At 43.8% G+C, this 21,561-nt stretch overlaps 1 protein-coding gene across 5 annotated transcripts in view; it reads left to right on the top strand.

The window, feature by feature from the left end:
• Positions 1-2,682: 2,682 nt before the first annotated feature.
• Positions 2,683-21,561, top strand: part of HDAC6 (histone deacetylase 6) — a 49,090-nt gene continuing 30,211 nt past the window's right edge. For 2 of the 5 annotated variants that reach the window (XM_020814313.3, XM_078386508.1), the window contains exons 1-12: positions 2,724-3,046; positions 5,271-5,383; positions 5,564-5,668; positions 6,833-6,921; positions 9,480-9,564; positions 11,662-11,702; positions 11,823-11,919; positions 14,308-14,405; positions 15,882-15,986; positions 17,508-17,576; positions 18,694-18,820; positions 20,135-20,200. In XM_020814313.3, the coding sequence (XP_020669972.3) occupies positions 5,309-5,383; positions 5,564-5,668; positions 6,833-6,921; positions 9,480-9,564; positions 11,662-11,702; positions 11,823-11,919; positions 14,308-14,405; positions 15,882-15,986; positions 17,508-17,576; positions 18,694-18,820; positions 20,135-20,200 (957 nt within the window). In that variant the 5' untranslated portion in view covers positions 2,724-3,046; positions 5,271-5,308. Of the gene's footprint in view, positions 3,047-3,082; positions 3,379-5,270; positions 5,384-5,563; positions 5,669-6,832; positions 6,922-9,479; positions 9,565-11,661; positions 11,703-11,822; positions 11,920-14,307; positions 14,406-15,881; positions 15,987-17,507; positions 17,577-18,693; positions 18,821-20,134; positions 20,201-21,561 lie in introns of those variants that run through there. The other 3 variants (XM_020814314.3, XM_020814317.3, XM_020814315.3) reach the window with 3 other exon arrangements.

The following is a 21,561-nucleotide window of genomic DNA, read 5'->3' on the forward strand; positions in this document are numbered from 1 at the left end:
AGATCAAACCAAAGACATTTTAACGAAGAATAAGTTCCAGGCGATACAAAGCAGTCCTATTGCAATGGCGGCAAAAAGGAACTCGGGTACCGCAGGCAGGCGGAGCATGCGCGATACAAGAGACATTTCATTTGTCATTTTAAAGCAAGAGTTCTGCGCAGGCAGAGTTTAACCCATTTGTGTGGATTCACAGAGTACCACTCAAAGAACCACGTTACAGGTAAGTAACCTCTATCCAAATGAAGTATGAGTACTTAAAAGCTCTCAGAAATTTGGACCATCACAACCATCAGCTCCCAGAGGTTTGAACCACTACCACTACCACCACAATCATAATTCTTCTATTAATTACACTATCAATTGTATGTGGTACTTTATAGGATAACATAAGCAAAAAGGTCAGGTCCCTGGCCCAGGAATCTTACAATACACATTTTTAAGAGTGGAGGCAGAAGCAGATGGGAAGCAAGGAAGATATGCAGATAGCAGAGAATAGATGCACATAATGTAGTTATAGGTCCTTAAGCCTTTTTTCAGCCTGAAGGGGAAATTCATGAAGCTGTTCAAAGAAGACAAGAGAATGTGTTAGTAGCCAATGGGTATTTTGAGACAGAGTTCCAGATATTAAGAGAACCAAAGGAGATATGAGAGAAGGCAGCTAAAAGTGGTAGAGATAGTTTACGCCAGTGCTTTTGCCATCTCTTTGTCACATAGCTCCTTATAAAAAAGAACGTCCTCTGCCCAATTGGCGCAGGGAGGGGGAGATACAGCTTGATTCTCAACATGCCCTCGCCTCGTCACACACAGTGTTATTTCTTTCCCAGAGCTGTTAGCAGAATAGAGGAGAATCCCTCCTCGGGTGGCCCGTTTTGGACTTTCTTGATGTAGAGATGGCGGGGGCTGTATCACCCGGCATCTCTCCCTCTCCTTTTCCCACATCCTTCTCTAAAGCCATCAAAGGACCCAGTGGGGACTTTATCTGGCCCATCAAGTTGTATCTCTTGGAGGCCAGCACAATGAGATCATTGCTCCCCACGCAGTCCCCAGCCCTCTTAGCTAAATGGCTGGCACGGGTACTGGGAACAAGGTTTCAAAGGCTGCAGAAGACAGGAAGAGAAAAGATTGGCTGTCCTTCCTCCCCTCCTCTTGGGCTCCAAGCCCAGTCATGGGTTTCACTGCATTGTGGCAGACCCCTACAGGGCTAATAAGAAAGGACATAAAAGTTAATGGGCTTGATAGGTCAGAAGGTTTAGGATCACAAATTGATTAGCTGATTATGTCAGATGTTCCAATAAAATTGGTTTCGATTCCCTACTTTTGGCCATAGGAACTTGGTCTACACAGTACTTGTATATGACCTTGGCTGTACAGAAAGCCACTATGAACACTGCAGAGTAGTGCATTCTGGGAGGAAATCATGGTCCAGAAATGTAACTTTTCCTACCTTTGTGTTCCCGGCAATTCTGCTTGCTATATCTTATCTACTAACCTAACCTATTCCTTTCTCCTATCTTCAAATCCTCTTCCTTCCCAAAACTCTGCACCTGCATCACCGCCAACGTAGCTGTCTTTCTTCTCCTTCTACTGTCCTGAAGTCCCTATTTCTCCAAAATTCCCCCAAAGCAGGCAACATCCTAAAAGCACAATGGGAGTCTGTAAAAATTTATTTTCCCGGCCCTGGGCCAATATGAGGGCACGGGTAAGGTCTCAAGTCTGTAGTGGAAGGGCTTGTACCTCAACCGTATGAGTACTTTTAGGCAAAGGGTGGCAGAAGGGTGGCAGAGTTCAAACACGTACACGCCTCGTGGCGCAGTGGTTAAAACGCTGTACTGCAGCTAAAACTGTGCTCATGACCTGGGGTTCAAATCCCAGGTAGCCGGCTCAAGGTTGACTCAGCCTTCCATCCTTCCGAGGTCGGTAAAATGAGTACCCAGCTTGCTGGGGGGGCAATGTGTAGCCTTTATAATTAAAATTGTAAACCGCCCGGAGAGTGCTTGTAGCGCTATGGGGCGGTATATAAGTCCAATAAATAAAATAAATAAATAAATAATGAGTCGTGGCTTCAGGCTAACCAGAAGTAAAGTCAGAGGGCCCCCCCTTTTAGCTCCAGCACCGGACTGTTACCAGCACTCCCATAGAAAATCAGCATGCCTCCTTTATGAGAAAGACAGCAGCTGCCACAGCTTGTAAACATTAGCGCCAATTTGAGTGTGATTTTAATTTCCCACAATGCCTAAGTATAGCATTACTGTGGGAAATTAAAATGGAAAGGCTGCTACTAACCGCCACCACCCCAAGGTCTTTGGAGCAAGCTGTCCCTGATGATCACCGCCGCATCATCAAATCAATACACCTACTATCCTAACTCATTGTTTTTCCATTTCCCTCTCCCCAACAGGCGAGTCTCCAAAGCCCTGCTCCGAGTTTATTCTCAAAAGATTTATGCAGTTCCGCATTAGCTGTACTGTAATTTGAAGAGACGGGTTGAAACAAGCTGGAATCTATGTTTCTAATTTCAGCAAATCCGACACACCGAGAATAAATGCTTGCGGATCAGAAGCACCTCCTGGAAATGCATTCCTCCTCCCCGTAAGGGTAAATGGTCTCGCCCAAGTCCTCCTCCTCCTTTTCCACACTGACCGCTTTCTGTCCGTCTCCCTAGGAAAGCCTCGCCCAAGAGTCAGGCCCCGCCGACTCCGCCCCTGCACGGGATGATCCCGCCCACTTTCTTCCGGGTGCGGCCAATGGTTTCCATCTGGGAGCAACCGCGGTGACGGGTGACAGCATCAGGCCGCGCCCTGGGAGAGACCAAGGGTCTGAGAGTCGGAGGGGGAAGCCGTTGGGTAAGTCCGGGTTTCAGGTAAGGCCAGGAGACACGCCCCCATATGTAGCTGGAGGGGGGGAAGGGGAGAAGAAAGGGTGCGGTTTGCACCCCGGATGACTGATTGACCCGTAGCAGCAGCAGCCTCCTCCGGGGTCCCTTGCTCTCCCTCCGATTCCATCCCGCCTTCCTTTGGCAGATAATCCGCAGCTGGTGCTGGAAGGGGTGAGTGAAGCGTGTTCAGCTGCGTCTTCAAGCCTGGGGGGGGGGAATCTGTCGCTTCTGGCTTGGGTTCCTTTGAACTTGAGCTCGGTGGGGACTGCAATGGGATCTTCAGGTCTGGGCAATAGGTGGGCGAGGGCGGCAGAGGATTGCAGCCTGCGTTACTGGTTGGTGAAAAGGGGAGCTGAATGGGTGGAGAAGGCAAAAATGGGCAGCAGGCAATAAAGGCAATGCTTTTGGCTATTGCAAGGGAGGATAAGTGTGAATATCCAAGCCAGAGGAAGCTGGTAGTGGAAGGAAAACCACGGCTTTCATAGAACCACTGCTAAATGTTGGTAAGAGGCTCTGCCCGATTAAACCTGCCACTCGAAACACATTTAGAGTCTTTCTTTTGTCTGTTGGTGTGCATGTGTAAAAAAAAAAAATCTGTTGCACTAAATCTGTTTGTTCTGAGATTTGGAATGTTCATTATAGCTGTGTCAGGAACTGGATTGCAGTTCAGACTTCTAGCCCTCATAACAGTTATGATTCTGGATGCATATTTGGTGTCCTTTGTCTGCTGTTTCCTTCCGCAGACCCCGGGTACTTAGGAGTTGTGGTTTTTAATTTTTCAAAAAATCTGAATCTATGTCATGTGATTGTCAGAAAAGGTGCTGCATTGTATTTGTAGTGCCTTCTACCCATTTCGATTAAGAAATAAGTCTCATAGTTTCCAATTAAGTTTGCTCCTGAGCCTAAGACCATATAGCATTGCTGCCTGTGTCAAATTGTATCATTCAGATTGTACAACGAAAATTGAAAAGCCAGCATGTTAAGGGATGAAGGTTGTCGCTTGCTGCTCTCTGTGCCGTACTTGCTCTGCAGGGCCTCATCTGCTGTGGCTCTCCATCCCTGGAATTACTTCCCAAAGAGTTTTCCCTGGCTGATTTTGTTCAAACATTAACAAGATTCAAAAGCTTTCCTGTTTAAAATTCTGGGTTTCAATTTCCTGCTGCTTGTATTAGCTGTTGATTTTACATATGTGTACCGAAGCAAATTAATATATGTTAATTTATGCCAAATTAGGGTTTTTCCTAATGTTATAAACTGCTTCAAGTGTCTGGTGGGAGTTAGTTTGGTCACAGGGTACTCTTTCAAATAATGATTCCTGGATTTGGCAATTGGGCTCTTTTATCTACAGTACCTTATGAATGGATATGTGTGCATTTCCTTCTGATTAATAACTGTCAGCATTATTCCTTCTCTTCTCCCCCTTGGCTCTGTTCATACAGTATTCGGTAGCATCCTAATTTCTTTGTGGGATGTGCCTCCCTCCAATCAGTCCTATTGCGTTATTTCCTTTATTAACTAAAACTCTAAGGCATTTTCTATCCTGACACTTACCTTAACAAGTGCCGTTAGAGGCCTCAGATAATAAGAAATGACAAATTCCATGAAAGAAATTCCTCTCCTTCGGGCCTTGATGCCATGATAATCTTAAAACTGAGACTGGGTTATTTCTGTCTGGGATAGAGAGATCACGAATGTGCTCTTGATACTCTCTTAGCACATGCAATCTCTTTTTATTTTGTGTTTTAATTGTTTGCAGTGTCACCCTCTTTCCTTCCGTGATCCCAAGGAAGCATGCATGGCTCTCCTCCTCTTCACAGCAACACCATGGGGTAGATAAGACAAAGGTCAAAGGTTACCCAGTGAATTCCATGGTAGGGTGAGGACTTAAACCTGGATCCCCATTTCTCTATCAGTTGTCCCTGATATGAGGGCAGTTGAGTGTTTGAATTTAAAATGTCAGCTTCATACAATGCAAATGCAGGAGCAGTTGATAGCTTTAATTGATCATTAAGAATATAAAACAAAAAACAAACAGCAGCCTTTCAGCGATAAATCATCTTCTTCAAGGCTGTGCATCAAGTTCTTGTCAGTAGCTCCAACCTTATATGCTATTTTTAATCTCCCAAATTCACATTAATAACAACATATAAGTTTGGAACTACCCATAAGAACTTGATGCACAGCCTTGAAGAAGATGCTTTATCATTGAAAGTTCACTGTTTATTTTTTTTATTCTTCATGGTTAATTAAAGGTACCACCTGTTCCTTCATTTGTATTGTTTCCGCTATACAAACCTTGTCCTGATTTTTATACGAGCTTCATACAAATTGAACATCTTTGTCAGCTTCAGAATCTTGTGATAACATGAGATATTTTTGTCCTACTGTTCTGCAGAACTGGAGTTGGGGAAGGGGGCAACCTGTGCCTCCATAATGGCTTCAGATTTAGGAGATGCCGCTGTTTTAGATCTTCCGTCTTTGCTGTCTCTGAAGACTCAGGCACCACTGGTAATGTAATCCATTATTGTAGTAGCAAGAGTGAAGGACTGTACTTAGTTCCTTGTAAAGCAGGGTGGATGAAAGACTCCCCTGTCCTCCCTAGCCCACAGAAGGAAGAAAAGGATTGGTGTCTCTGTTGGCTGGACTTGTATAGAGTGGACATTCTCTGCTCTTCCTTGTCTTCTGCAGAAAAAAGCTAACAGAAAAGGTGGATTGCCAGAGGCCAAGCGGAAAGGACGGGCCAAGCGGCTGAACAAAGATGCAGAGGAACTGCTCTCGGGCATGCAGCGTTTGGTGAGCTGAAAGCCGGAACGCTTAGACTCTGGTCTGGGAAAGCAGTGGCAGGCTTTTCATTGGGGCATAAGAGAGGGAAGGGTGGATGTGAACACCTCTGTGTTTTCAAGTGGAAGTGAGTGGAATGCCAAGGCTAGAAAAGTTCCTTTTTGGCCTGCACACACTGCCAAACACTTTGTGCTATTCCCCTGGTCAGCCTGACTAAATAGTCATGGTGTGATCACACAGGCAAATAGATCACATTTTGGACCTCTTGTGGAGTGATCTGGTGTGATCTATTTCCCAGTGATCAGATGAAACACAGGGCATTGTGTTCCAGCATGGCTACAATCCATGCCCAAGCCGAACCTTTTGGGTCCAGCTGGAGAGCTTCTACTTTTGGGGGATGGGTAGGGTGGAAGGGTCACTTTAAGGGTGATCATTCGCCTTAAAGCAACCCTTTCCAGTGTGATCAGATGGCTGCTTTTGCAGCCATCTGATCACACACTTAGTAAGTATAGTCTGAAAATGTAATATTTCTAATGGCAAGTAGGTTTTATTAATGGTAGGAGAGTAGGAATATATGTGGCACTTTCAAAAGCCTCCAGCCAATTGGGGGGTGACATTGTCAAGGTAGGTGTTGGAAACCATTTTTGCTCAGTTAAGATGAAAAGAGAATCCATATGTGCACAGTATAAGTGTAGAGGAATGCCTTTGTGTAATGGAACTTCAAAAGAAAATACTGTCACATGGAGTGCTTCTCTTCAGAATTACAGCCCACAAGCCAGCAGCTATGCCCTGTCTCAGGATATGCCGTTCTCCCCTCCTTATAGCTTTGTGTCCAATCAGTCAACATTTTATGGCCACTGATACTTTCAATCTTCACTTGATCTTTTCCATGCCTCTTGTACTTTGGTGGTCCCTCCCCTCCACCTCATAGTTTCTCTATTATTCAGCAAATCTTGGCACCGGCCTAATCCTGCTGATGAACTATGCTTTTTGACTGCACATTAACACTCAGAGGACATGTTCGTGTATAGGATTGTTCTCCAATTATTTGTTGGGGAAATAAATATGGTCCTCTGTGGAAGACAATGAAGCCAATGTTAGAGGAGGAAGGTTTGGGCTAAAACAGATTCTTTTCCTGCTTAACACCTCCTGTTCATGTTTGTTCTTCCTAACCAGGACCTTACCACCGAATGCACAGCACCAGTGGGAACAGGCCTGGTTTGGGATGAGCGGATGACACAGTTTCATTGCACATGGGATGAGAGGTACTGCTGAGCTGGCTTGGCCTTTGGATAGAGTGCCCCGTTGACACTGGAAACGATTTAGGCTTTTTATGTTTGGGTGATCCTCCCCTGCCCCCATTGAATGAAATATATTCTTGTGTTCTGTTCACACACTGGCTTAAAGTCCTGCCTGCGCTCACCTGGGAACAGTGCCCACTGAAATCTGGAGGACTCACTCATAATAGAGATTCCTCTAAAGGATTACAAGCCTCAGCAAGCGAGGTTCTAATGTTCTTTGAGGTCCTTTCAAATGCTATGATGTGCACTAATACATCTTGTGCTTAAGATGGAGTCAAAAGGTTGCTTGTATATTTGTTTTTAAAAATCCATATGGCCCCTTGTTTGAGTTGAGGCTTTCTTTTTTAAGTTAAAAAACTGCCATTGGGGAAAGTAGATCGGTGATGACAACAAGTATGGTCTAATCATCTCATTGAGCTGTTGTCTTACACTGAAGATGTGTACCAAGCAATCCCGCCCAACAGGAGAGCCTCAGTCGTGGATGGACAGTTGCATGCTTGAGGTGCTAAGCTTGTGATGGCTCTCTCACACTGTCCTCTCCAGTTTTTAGACCCATCTCTGTTGGCTCCTTGCTGCAATTGCTTCTCTCAGTGTTTGAACGCTGTAAAGAGAATGAAATGGGGAAGTGGGGGGAGTCATTGTTCGGAAGATGCACGTGCTAATCGTAATCCATAGGCCCTGCTGAACGTCGTTTCCCATTATGCACTCTGCTGTAGGTAGCATAAAGGTCTGTTGTATGTTTCCTAATCCCAAAACCATTGATTATTTTTTTCCTGGCAGAGGGGGAAAAGTACCCTTGGTTTGGATGTGGGTAAATATATAATCCTGATCTTACACCCCTTTGTATTGCCTGTAAATCTATGGTTGTTGTTTTTTTCAATTTATCCCACTTGGCTCACTCTTCCAGTGTAGTCTCCACACAATCCCACCATACATCTTTCTTTCGGTGATGACTATCCCTTTTCTCTTCCTTGTTTTGAATCCTCCTACCGATCTGGATATCGAGACATACGCTGCCTCCCTCCCCCTGTCTCCTTGCCTTCTGCTCCTTTGGAAATGTCCTCCTTCTGAAACAGCCTTCATAGATCTATTGCAGTGCTTCTGAAATGTCGAGAAATGCTTGCAGTTTTTATACATTTCAGCTTTAGGTCTAGGTCTAGATCTATCCTTGCCTGGAAGTAACCCCTTTTGATCATAGCAGAACTTAACTTCCTGAGGAAACAGTACACAGAATGGCCCTGCCATTGAATTTTGTTCATGGCCACCACTACCAACACCAAATTGGACACCATTTGGGAGTGGCACCTGGAGCCTATTCCAGCTGTGGGTGAGGGGCAAGAAAAGAATAACCAAAGCTGAAGCAGGGTGGCCGAGGCCAGAGATGATTCTCAACAGTTTGAACATATTCCCACGCAGCACATGAGGCCATAGCTCCATTCTCTACATGTCAGCTCAGGAGATTCCAGGCCTGCACAGCATAGTTCTGTGCCTCAGCAGAGAGAGGCAGCTGCGGCGTGGATGTATTTATTGCCAACCTTTCTGTCAAGTGCATCTGGGTCAGGGAACTTCCAGACCTCACCAAGCATCCACTAGAGTTGAAGGGGATGAGGTGGCAAGACGTTTCACTGTTCCCTTGAATCTTGGGCAAAACCTGACCATGTGCCATAAGACAGGCGAAGTACAGGTATCCAGTTAAGTTGTATGGGATGACCAGGACACCCAGTGTTTCAAAGGAAGTAAATTTATTAAAATACAAAGGAAAATAGATTTGTCTAGAGAAAAATGCATCAGACCAAAAGGCAAAAACCTCTTTATATCCACACCTAGCAAAAGTGAGAATATCATTCAGTACAACATTTCTGTCACTTGTGGTAGAATAGGCGCCACCCCCCCCCCAAAAAAAATGACAGGCTTGCTTTTGGAGGAAGTGGTCTAAGGCCTTTTTCTTCGACACACAAATCATTGTAGTCGGACAGGGAAAACACTCAGGAAGCTGCCACTGCCCTGCAGTTGCCCCCTGGAGCACCTGCTTCTCTCTGCCAAATGGTAGGGCAGGCACTGGCTAAGACTTGCAGTTCCTCTCCATTCAATTCCAGTTCTTCCTGCATCCCCTCCTTTTTATATCCTGTTTCTTGGTCCACGATCGTAGCAGTTTTGATGTGTGTTTTAAAAGTCCAATCTGTTCCCATTGCAACTATCTTCCCTGTCTTCTCACCTGAACCTACTTGTTTTCTTGTAATCTTGAATCTGTCAGATTAAAGGAGTGGGGTCCCTGTAAAGATTACCAACCTGCCTCTAATCACACCCTCAGATCCTGCCTTGGTTGAAGCAGTGTTGGTTGTGTCCATGTGTATTTTGCTTGGGATGAATGTTGTCTGGTCCTCAGGATGGGAATTGCTCCCCTTCCTCTGTTCATTGGTTTCCCGAAAACCATCTCAACCTCCTTACCCCCTCCTCCAGATGAATGTGCTTTTGATCTGTTTCCGTCCCCACCACATACCCACGGATTCCCTTTTCTCCAGCTTTCCAGAATGCCCAGAGCGACTGATGGCCATACATGAGAAACTGCTGCAGTGTGGACTCCTGGAGCGCTGCATCCCAGTGGCGGTGAGCGTGTGTGTGTGTGTGTGTGTGTGTTTGTGTTTCCAAAGGCTCACTGCAAACACACAGATGGATGGAGGCTTTGTGGCCAGGAGGGTTCTGGCAGTTGAGCAGAGCTTGGGAACATGAATGAAAATGGCTAACACTTTAACTGTTCATTGTTATTTTTTTTAAAATGTCGAACACATTAGATAGAAATGTTTAACAGTAGTGCTTTGGCACTAATGGGGTTGGTATATAAATTAAAGTAATAAATAATAAATAAACAAACATATTGGTGTTAGTTGTTTTTTGGGGGGCGTGTGTTGTGAATATTGTAAAAACACAATTTAAAACATTGTGTTTTTTTTAATTGAATGGCACCAAATGTCTCTTAAAAATGCTTTTGAAATAACGTGTTTTATTGATTATACCCAAACCGCAATGAGGTAGTGTCACTGGAGGAATCCATATAGGTGTTGTATCACAATCTAGGAGGTTTGCTTGTACAGAGGCTTGTGTGAGTTAAGTCGTTCAAAAGATGTGTACTCCTTTCCACTTTATTTACCACTAATAAGCACAGTTTCTGTGTTCATAGACTCCTGAGAAAATCCTTTATGTGGCATTGCTTTTGGATTTTTAAAGTATCCTTTTCCCTTGTGAATTTCCCTACTGCTATGTTTCATGTTTGGGCAGTGAGAAGGATGGTTGTTAATCATCAGACTCCCTCCTTTCTCACTATAGTTTTCTCCAGTTGTTCTTGCTTAACCACCTGTAAAATAAGACCAAAAAGTCCTTCAAGGCATAGCTTCTCTGCAAGAAATAGCAGGTAGCAGCCATATGTGGATTGCAGATGAAAGAACTGTAAAAGGAAGAGGGATGATTGAGACGTGAAGTTTATGCACGTTTGGATGCAGGAACTAAAGCTGGCTGGAATAAATCCTTTCGGAATATTGCAGAAGAGTGATACAATAAAAACCCAGGTCTGGATTCCTTCAAAGTTAAATGGAAAAAAATGTTGCTGTAGTACAAAAAAAAGTAAAATGAATTTTAGTGCATAGGCTAAACTTCTGTTGTGGATTTATACCAGCATAAGTTTAATGCCTTAAATTTCAGCAGTGAATTGTCACTAATTAACATATTGCCATCCAGATTCCTAGTTGTGTGCCAAGCCATGCCATGGCCCACAACTGGGAATGCAAGCAGCAACTCATTAATTAGTGGCAATTCACTGCCATGATTTATGCCATTATACTTAACACTAGTATCAGTTTATGCATGCATTTATTTATTTGTAAATCCACAGTAGGGTTTCTAGCCATTACAGTGGGGTCTTGACTTGAGAACTTAATCCATATTGGAAGGCGGTTCTCAAGTCAAAAAGTCTGTAAGTCAAGTCTCCATTAACCTACAGTGCATTGAAAACCGATTAATCCCATAACAGACCGTTTTTGTTCCATTTTGGTTTTTTTCTGGTCTGTAAGTCAAATCTCAGTCTGCAAGTCAAACCTAAATTTTGCGGCCAGAGAAGTCTGTAACTCAAAAAGTCTGTAAGTCAAGCCGTCTGTAAGTCAAGGGTCCACTGTAATTCTCAACTTTGCCATCAAGAGCCAATGTGGCGTCGTGTTGTTGGGTTAAGACTAGGGAGTATTGACTTCTCACTGAGGAGAACTTAGTTTAGACAGCTCCCTCATTCAGTCAGACTCTCTCTCTCTCTCTCTCTTTGCTTAAAAGGTGCCCTACTTCACAGCATTTTTAGGATAAAATAGGAAGAGAAAGGGACAATTTATGTTGCTCTGTGATGGTGATAAATAACATTTAATAATAATGTGGGGTTAAGAATTTATGTAAGCCACCCCGAGTAGACGTTGTCTAGAGGGGTGGGGTAAAAATCGAATAAATAAACGAACGAACGAACGAACGAACGAACGAACGAACGAACGAACGAACGAACGAACGAACGAACGAACGAACGAACGAACGAACGAACGAACGAACGAACGAACGAACGAACGAACGAACGAACGAACGAACGAACGAACGAACGAACGAACGAACGAACGAACGAACGAATGAATATTGATTTCCTTCTGCAGCTATTCACATTCTTTTCTCTCCCTATAGACCCGAGAAGCTTCTGAGGAAGAGATCCTGTTGGCTCACAGGTGAAAGCAGGGCTTGGATTTGGGTGAGGACTGGGCCATATATTTTGAGAGAGAGGCAGAAATCAAGGTATATCTGATTGTCTAGCTTTTCTGATACATATTGTATATTTTTTTTCACAGTCAGGATTTTCTCACACTGATGAAATCAACTGAAACGATGAGCGAGGCTGAGCTGAAATCTTTATCAGAAAAGTATGATTCAGTCTATCTGCACCCAGTGAGTAGCTCCAGAATTTTATGTATTCTGCGTGGAATTTGGTAGCTAAGGAAACCCTGTTTAGCATTATCAGGACTATAAATGTTTCAGCTGAAAAAAGAGAGAGCGCAAAGTGACTAGGTGTGATTGGGTTTGTTAAATATCTGCAGCTGTTCCTCTTTTTTGGCAGGAAATGACAGCAGTCTCTTCATGAACATTTAACTTTTTATTGCCATTAACATTAGGAGAATCAACAACTACCTCTATAGGTTCCAACAAATTAACATCTTGTAACTGCTCACTTTTTGAGAACGTTAACTCTTGATTTAGTCCTCCTTGGTTTATTGTGGGACTGGCCCAAACCGCTGTCTGTCACTGGGCTTCCTCAAAGGAGCACTCTGGACTGCGCAGATAGTTCCATAGCAGGGGTGCCGTGCCCAATCCCTCTCCGGGCAAGGACTGTTGTGACTAACTCTGGGCTTGATCACCTTCAAGGGACCTTGTCCCTGCAGGAAAACCACAATTGTCCACTCTAAGGGATCAAGATTCCTCTCATCTTGTCTTTGGTGGGTCTGGCAACAGTCCTCCTACTCTCAAGTTTGGGGAGTCCTCTAGTACAGTGGTGCCCCGCATAGCGACAATAATCCGTTCCGGAAAAATCGTCGCTATCCGGATTCGTCGCTATGGGAAAAGAAAAAGGCCATAGGAATGGGCTTAAAACTCACCTTTAAACTTCCTATGGGCTTAAAACTCACCTTTAAGGGAAAATCCTCCATACGGCCGCCATTTTTGCTGCCCGGTATGCGAGGAATCAGCGCAAAAACATAGTGGGCGGCCATTTTTTTCCGGCGGCCATTTTGGAACCGCCGATCAGCTGTTTGTAAAACATCGCTATGCGGAAATCGGTAAGCGAAACAGCTTACTGATCATCGCAAAGCGATTTTTTACCATTGGAAACATCGTTATGCGATCGCATAAACGATCACAAAAAATCTGTCGCTATGCGGATTCGTCATTAAACAAGGCGCTTGTTAAACGAGGCACCACTGTACAGTGATCCCCAACCTTTTTGGGGCTGTGGACTGGCTGGGGGGGGAGTGAGCTCCATGCGAGGGGGGTAGGGTGGGGCCACCCCCGCACTTGCACGGTGGATGTTTCACACCTGCAGGGGGTGGTGTTGCACCTGCAGGGGGGCATGCCATGCCTGTGGGGGGTGGAGATCTGTATCCGCGGCCCAGTTCTGGCAAGCCCAAGGACCGGGGGTTGACAACCCCTGCTCTAGTAGTTCACACGCTTTACCATATGCATCCCCTTCTCCTTTTCTCTCCTTTTCCACTTTATACTTGTCCCAACCTAGTTTTGTGGGTACCATGAACACTCTACTTTTCCCTCCATCTCCTTCCTCTTCCCAGACTGACAGCCGCTCCTTCTCCTTCTTTCCCTCGTCCCTCTCTTCCACCAGACAAATCTCTATCTCCTTGGTTCCGCCTCCTTCTCCCCTTCAACACTCAACCCTTTTCCTCCTCTAGCCTGGTCCTACCCCCTCTTTTGTCTCTGTTTCCGTGACTTGAAGGGACGGCTCATTCTTTTCTTTCTCGTCTCCTGTCACAATTCCTTCACACTAGGGTTCTCAGTGGCTGAAACAGAGAGAGCCTGAGTAAGTGACATGGCTAAGGTTATATCCAATAGAAAGTTTGGAAAAAAATATTAAGGATTTCCATGGTTCTGGTATAAGTTACAAACCAAGTGCTAGGAGAACAACTAAAGTCATAAAGGTTCTAAAACATATTGTGCAAGTGGAATCTAATGCTTTGTTATGTTCTGCAAGAGTGAAAATAGGGTTTCTCTGGTTGGTAGGAGCTGGCTAAATAGCTCAGTGGTTTAGCTTGTGGAGCTAGAGTTTGGGAGTTCAATTATCCATTGGGGCTCCTGGGAGAAGACCCAGCCTGTGTGGCCTTGGACATGCTGCACAGTCCCAGGATGGCCCCAGAAGAAGGAAATGGTAAACCACTTCTGTGTATTCTCTACTTAGAAAACCTGGAAAGGGTCACCGTGAGTCAAAATCGACTTGACAGCATGGAATTAAATGGTTAATAGACACTTTGTGTTAGTACAGAAGACAATTTTGACCCTTCAGATGTTGTTGGACTCCAACTTTCTTAAACCTTCACCATTAGCTATGGATGGTGATGGTCGATCTGATGGTAGGCCAACAGATGTATAGAAGGTTGCATTTGCCTGCCCTTGCACTAGCAGCATGACCTAAGAGCTAAATGGATGATCTACAAATGATCCCTAAATTTACTGTTTTGGCTCGGTAGCTTTCATTTCATCTTCTGGTGTGGGAGAGTACGGGTTCTAGGAGAAGGGACTACCAAGCCTCTAACGTGATTGCCTTCTCTACCCAAGAATTCCTACCGCTGTGCCTGCCGTGCTGTTGGTTCTGTTCTTCAACTCGTAGAGAAAGTGTTGGCTGGGGAGCTTCGGAATGGGCTTGCTGTCGTCAGGTAGGATGAAGACCAGAATATGGTTTTTGATTTTCTCTAAAAGTCTCATCCGACATGTGATCCCAGAGTGGTATCAAGAGCATGCATGGACACCGCTCTTTCTTACAGGTTACTAAATGAGTTGAGGGGGGATGGACAGATACTCTCTGAGAGTATTATCTGTATGGAAGAGGCATGTGTTGCTGTATTTTCTCCTCCTTTTGATCAGCCAAGAGATGAAAGGCTTTCTAATCTTGGAAATGTGACATTTTTGGACTACAGCTCTCAGAATCCCCCAGCTAAGATAGCCAGTATCTGTGATGGCAGTTGTGATCCAAAAAGTAACTTTTTCAAGCTTGGTTTTTCCCAGTCCACTAAAGATAAAGGAATGCTGATTCAAGATGATGTTTAGAAGATTTTCCCGAGCTTTAACTTGGAAGGTGCAACTACAATAGGCCTACTGAATCACTTGGGATTTGGTGAATCAGCCTCTTCACAACTACCCTTGTTTCAATGGCCCTACTCTAGTTGTGACTTTCTACTGGATTTCAGACATTATGTTGTAAAGATAGAATTCCTACTGTGTTATTACATCATAGGCATATGTGTATGTTTCTCTGTAAGCCTTGTCCCATTCACGTATACAACCCTTTCCTCTTATGGCATTTTCCCTCCAGCTTTTTTCTGTCATAGTGCAGCTAGGATGTAAATAATAATATGCTGGCACGCAAGGAAGAATTAGGAACCCCCTCATCCTTGGTATTATCTCCCTTGCAAACATGTGCATGGACAGTGCAGTCGACATGAGGTGTTTGCAGCGCATATAACGGTCCCATATTCACTGCGTTGCATCCATTTCTGTCCTGTAGAAAGATTACATCACCAGGGGAAGCCCATTTTATCATGCATTTGGGATTTGGTTTATATCGCTCTGACATGGAACATGAAGGAGCTTGGTTTAACCTATGCTTATGGACCCAGTACAATGATACTATTGTCTGCTGGTGTTTGGTGTCCAACTCTTATATGGCTCCTGTGCTATTGATACAGAGGGCATAGCTGCTCCACAAACTTGTTTTAATGCCACTTTAAATAATTATCATAATTTGGTGCTGAGTATGTTTCCATAAATGATCACATTAGCTTATGCAGGAATATTTTTTTGTTTTGAAGTGCTGTAGTATTGGTGGAGATTTGTTTCCCCCTCTTTGGGAACAACAAATCTCAAGTTTGCCTTGGGAAAATAATTACTGTTAACAGGTGGTGGACGCATTCATCACAGTGTTGATAATGTAAAAGACTTTTCTCCTTAGGATTTTGTTTTGTGTTATCTATACTGAACTAGTTTATCTGTGCATCTGAGCTGATGGTTAATAAGAGCAGGTGTTTATGGCAATACAGCATTGGCTTCTGGCTGCTTTGTATCTTTTGGGCTTCCCAATGGCCAGTGCGTCCTTTTCCACTTCTGTGGCTAGCCAGTGTTTCTCTTGGTTTCAGACCCCCTGGACACCATGCTCAGTACAACAACATGGAGGGCTACTGCATGTTCAACACTGTAGGCATTGCAGCCCAATATGTGCGACAGAAATTGGGGTTTGAGCGGTGAGTAATGGGACCAAAATCAGAGAGACAGGTCTCCTGCATTCAACTGATAGGAAGTTTTTTGCTGAAGGATTTTCTGACGTTTGTCATGGAATAATCCCAGTTCCTGACTGTTCTGTTGCTGGAGGCTCAAGCCAAGAAAGAGGGCGCCCCCTCAGATTACTTTCCAGATTTTGCTGCCTGAAGCAAAAAAACAAGATGGTGTCCTTGGAACTGCTAATGGGCTGGTGAACTGTTGAATCTTTTAACACCAAGATAGCTTATTCCATTGTGCCAAAATGTAGTAATTCAGCCTGGGACACACGGGGCAGGCCACACAGTGCATGGGCCCTCTCCTCCCAACACTTGACCCCGGCCTCTAGACATTTGTTGCCTGACTAATTGTCCTCCTTTGCCTAACTGTAGGGTCCTTCCCACAGCTCAGGCATTGAATGGGCAAATCCCTGGTCCTATGGACATGATTTACCTTTGCCACAAACCCATGAGGTGGCCTAAGGGAATCCAGTATTCCCTCATCTTCAGCTCTTTCATCTGCACTATGGTTATCATAGTATTGGTCTAGCCTGCAGGACTGTTAAATCATTTGCAGGCGTGACATAACTCTGTATGCTTGAAGGTTGTTGAATAAATGCTGAAAATGGGCCATTTGGTTGTTTAGTTGCAGATGTTGCATATTCAAGTGACTAGATGCCCATTTTGTCTCGGAACACCTGCCTACTGTAATTCAGTTTTCCGCTACAGTCCTTTAAAATTTCAGTGTAAAGGATTAGTAAGTGACCAGTTGTGTTTAATTATTGTCCCTGCATCTTCCTCTATGACAGGGTTAGAGAATGCGTGTTGTTGAACTGCAGTTTCCTTCACAATTGGCAGTGCTGGCTAGGGTTGATAGGAGCTAGAGTCTAGCAACATCTGGAGGGGCACAGCCCTCAGTAAAGAGAACATCAAGACCAACCATCCCATTTCAAGGAATCTTAGCAACTGTTGTATAGGGTGAACAGCTGAGGAAGTTCTACTCAGGATCTCAGCCCACTTGGAATTACAGCTCCCAGAGTTACATTGCTAATGCTGAGTGTCATCCTAGCTCTGCTAATTCCAGAATCCTGCCTCCCCCCCCCACAAGTACAGTACCTATACTTTCTGGATTTGCATATTCCAAAAGATGCTGTTATAAGCTTGCAATAGCTCCTTTCCATTCACTCATTTGTTATTTACGATAATCTCATCTCTGTGTTTACAAATCCTTGCCAAAACATTCATTCAGTTTTGCTGAGATCGTTTATACTTCATTGGCCTTGCTTTGCCAGAGCTGGCTTCCTGTTCTGAAAAATGATGGATTGGTTTGAAAACGATGACATTCAAGCAACACTTTTTAAAAGTATTTTTATTTTTAAAGCAATTCTTTCCTGCAGTTTGCACAATCATGTTAACACTCTTAAACGTGTAAGGTTTTAAACCTTGATATGAGAATTGATTGTAACATGTCTTTTTCATTGATCACATGTGCATTTCTTTCCCTTCCAGGGTGCTTATCGTCGATTGGGATGTGCATCACGGACAAGGCATCCAGTACCTTTTTGAGGACAATCCCAGGTGCTGAATAAAAAGGGTGGTCTTGAATTGGGATGACTGAGGGGTTGTTCCTTTTGGAGGAACAGGAATTGTCGGAGGTTGGGACTGTATTAATTTGGAGGTATAGAACTTTATAAATTTAGGTTCACAGATTGCTGAGAAAGAGACAAATCTTTGTGCATAATTTTTTTAAAGTGCCTATTGAAAGTAACGCTGTTTAGTCGATACAGAAAAATGATAATTCAAGCATAATAAAGCATGTCCTGGCAAGCTTCTAGATGGACACTCACAATGAAGCAGGATACCTTCCCTTGGGGCAGTAGGTGCTGAACGCTAGCAAACTCCTTGACTTGACCAGAAGGCTGATTATTTTCTTAATAAGAAAAATTAAGAGAACTAATCTAAAAATAGTTCAAGTGGCTGACTGTGTCTTCATGACAAGCAGCTTTAGGTATGTACCATTCTACAGCAGAATTAATCTGAACACATTTCTTCTGTGTCCCCAACGATGTGTGACACAACAGCTCATCTCTTCTATTGACTGCTGATTGTTCACCACTGTGAGGGCGGTCTAGTTTTGGCTTACACGTGGTCTGCAGCCAAACCAGATTAAGAAGGTTAAGGCTCTATTTTATGGATTAATTGATTGATTGCTTGATTTTTTTTTCATTTGTATGCCACCCTTCTAGTAACAGAGCACTACTCTGGGCAGGTAACAGCAATAATAAAAGAGTAATAATAATAAACATAATAATCCTCACACAGCATAAACCCAAGAATAATTTTAAAAACGCAATTAAAAGAACACTTAGCAGCAGCAAACAAAGCTCAGATTAAAATGTGGACCTGCAGGAATGTCATAGGGAGTGGATGTTACCAAAGGCCTCTTTAAAGAGCTCAGCCTTCACACATTCCCTGAAGGTCAGGAAGGCTGGCAGACATCAACACGCAACACATTATGTAACATTATGGCCATCAAGAAAGCCAGTGGAATATTTCCAGACCTTTCCACAAAGCCTGGGCGCATTGAGTGGCTCAGGGTAGATGATCTTAAGGAGAGACACTTGCCTGACTCTCATGATTGTCCTTTTGGAGGAACAGGAATCGTGTTGACTCTCATTATTGTTTCTTTTCCTAGTGTCCTTTACTTCTCCATTCATCGCTATGAAGGGGGCAGGTTTTGGCCCCATCTTCCCGAATCGGACAGTCATGCTGTGGGCAGAGGCCGGGGAGAGGGCTACAACATCAATGTGCCCTGGAACCAGGTGGGGAAAAAGGAAGTTACTTGTACAGGGATTTAGAACTTTAGAACTCAGCTTGTCAGTGTTTCAGGACACAGTAAGCATTGCCTATGGCCCCTGGCAGCTAATGATGAAATAGTCACAATTGCACACGTAAAGCTGCACAACAGGATTTCAAGCAGTATGTGAAAACATAAATGTCCGGCATGTTAAAACATTAATGGAATGGGCTACCATCTCAATCCACCAAGTGTTCTTTGCCAATAAGTTCTATTCAAATTTTACATATTTTTTGTTTTCTTATCTTGCTTTTTTCATATGGGAGTTTCAGCAGACTCCCATTTGTATTGATAAGCTATGCTACAATGTTGGGTGCTTCTGGAACAGTCACAGCAGGTGTTTTTTGGCATGCCGGCTCTGCCTTGTCCATTCCTGGCACTGATTGCTCCTGTAGGGTCTCCTGATGCTTTGAGAGGCTGTAGGTGCTCCACTCGTAGCCATCCATGTTGTATTTCAGGATGGAGCTAGCTTGCACTGCTGATAGATACCAACCACCACAGGTGATTGGAGGTTAACTGATGAACTGTCCCTACCTTAAGTGGGTGAACCCATTACCTTGGGCCAGCTGTACTGTCGGGCAGAGTGAGATCATTGCCTCAAGCAGCAGATGCAAGGGAGTAGCAGTGGTGATAGCTTTCCGGGTATTTATCTGTTTTGGAGGACAAAACAGTGTATATGCCCCACAACCGTCCTTGATTGCCCTAAATGAGCCTGCTACCTTAGATATATTTCATAATACTATCCCAGCTCAAAAGTTGATATTTTAACCATCAGTGTAACAAACACCTGTATGTCCTTTTAGGCAAGCAAAATGTCTTGATTTGACTCTGATTGTAGGCAAGCTCTGGCTGTGTAGATAATACCACATGGATGATGCTAAGGAGAGTAGACTCGAAGATGCTGGAGGGTGAATTATCTCTTGTGTACTGATGGTAATTATTTACCACATTTTTACGTCATCTTTACTTCAGATAGCTTTAGGTAGAGCGCTTAGGGTGTGAGAGATGGTCCCACTACAGTCTCTCAACAGTCTGGTGGCATTGGTTTAGCTGACCCAGGGTTCTTCAGGGAGTGGAGCTCAGATCCTGTTGGTCTAAAGGAAAAAAAAAGTTCAATTTTGTTTGTACAAGACAAAGCCTCGGAAGTTGAAGAATTTCCTTAGATTTCATGTTTTGCCTTTGAAATGAGACATCCATTTATGTGTGTACATTTTTTTCTGTGTTTAAAATTGCATTTTTGGATTCTTCTGCAATAATTTAATGTTCTCTGTCTGTATAGATAGGAATGCGGGATGCTGACTACCTCTCTGCCTTTTTGCATATCCTGCTGCCTGTGGCCTTGGAGGTAAGAAATGCACCACAGTGTCATTGCCAAGGGATGGGGAGACCTTCTTGTTTCACTGGTGATCTGGTTGTCTAGTGGTACAGGACCATGGAAAAGGAGGTCTAGCTGTTTCTACATGAGTCTAATTTGAGCTTATGCTGATTCGTAAACTGGTTTGTTCCCCCATATCAGTCTGGGGAACAGTGGGCTTCATTCCTCCGTGCTTTCTCAGCTGCAGACAGCTGTGGATGGGTTGTGATTCTTATTTTCATTGCAGACAGCTGTTGATAGGTTGTGACTCTTATTGTTGATGGCTTGTGATTCTTATTTTCTCCTAAGGTGCAGCGGGTAACTGTGCCCCTCCAGATTTCAGCTCCCATAACCCCTCATCTTAGGCAATTCATCTGGAGAGGTTGTGAGCTCTTGTGATATTTCCTGATTGTTGGGCACATAATGCTTAGTATCCAAATCCAGCTATCTTGTTTGTTTGAGCTCCTTCCTTTTAGCTGAGATCTGGATTATGCCCATAAAGGAGCAGAGACTGGCATGTATGGTCAAAACAACAAATAAACCTGAGAGAAAACAAGAAAATCTTAAGGTACAGAGAAGCACTAAAACCAGATGGAACATTGAAAAACAAAGATGAACTAACGACGCAGGGATTTGATATAGACTAGTGGTCACATTCTTAGTTGATTTCAAGATATGGTTAAAGATAAGCAGCAAGGTTTTTATGTGGATAATATCCTTTCGATAGAATCCTCCTGGATACCAAAGACAAGCATAGTAAGGTGTGATATATCTTTTTATTAGATTTTGAAACCCAGGAGGAGATGGTTAAAGAATGCATGATAAGGTGGGCACAGAATATTGGGCACAATCTAAGTTTGGATCAGTGGGAACAAATATGGAAAAATAATATAAAACTCACTGTCAGTAGCTTTTAAAGAAAACATATATAAAATGTTTTAAAGGTGGTATATAACTTCCACAAAACTAGCCAAAATGGATGTTCAAATTTCAAATCGTTGTTGGAGTTGTAAACAAAAAGGTTCTTTTTATCATATGTGGTGGTTATGTGGGAAAGCCCAAAAATACAGTGATGCTTCACAAGACGAAATTAATTCGTTCGTCGAGTTATGTCTTCTTGCGAAATTTTCGTCGTGCAAGGTGCAGTTTCCCATAGGAATGCATTGAAAATTAATTAATGAGTTCCTATGGGTGAGAAACCTGGCGGGGGACCCCTGAAAGCGGTGCTGGCTCCCCTCCCCCTCCCCTGCCTCTCAGCTGTTCAGCGCTGCTTTCAGAGGCTTCCCGGGGCTTGCCCAGCAGAGAAAAAGGCAGGGGAAAAGCACCATTTTTGAATTTCCCACCCCTTTCCC

The sequence above is a fragment of the Pogona vitticeps genome, chromosome 2 (genome assembly GCF_051106095.1).
Source record: "Pogona vitticeps strain Pit_001003342236 chromosome 2, PviZW2.1, whole genome shotgun sequence".
NCBI classification, from domain to species: domain Eukaryota; kingdom Metazoa; phylum Chordata; class Lepidosauria; order Squamata; family Agamidae; genus Pogona; species Pogona vitticeps.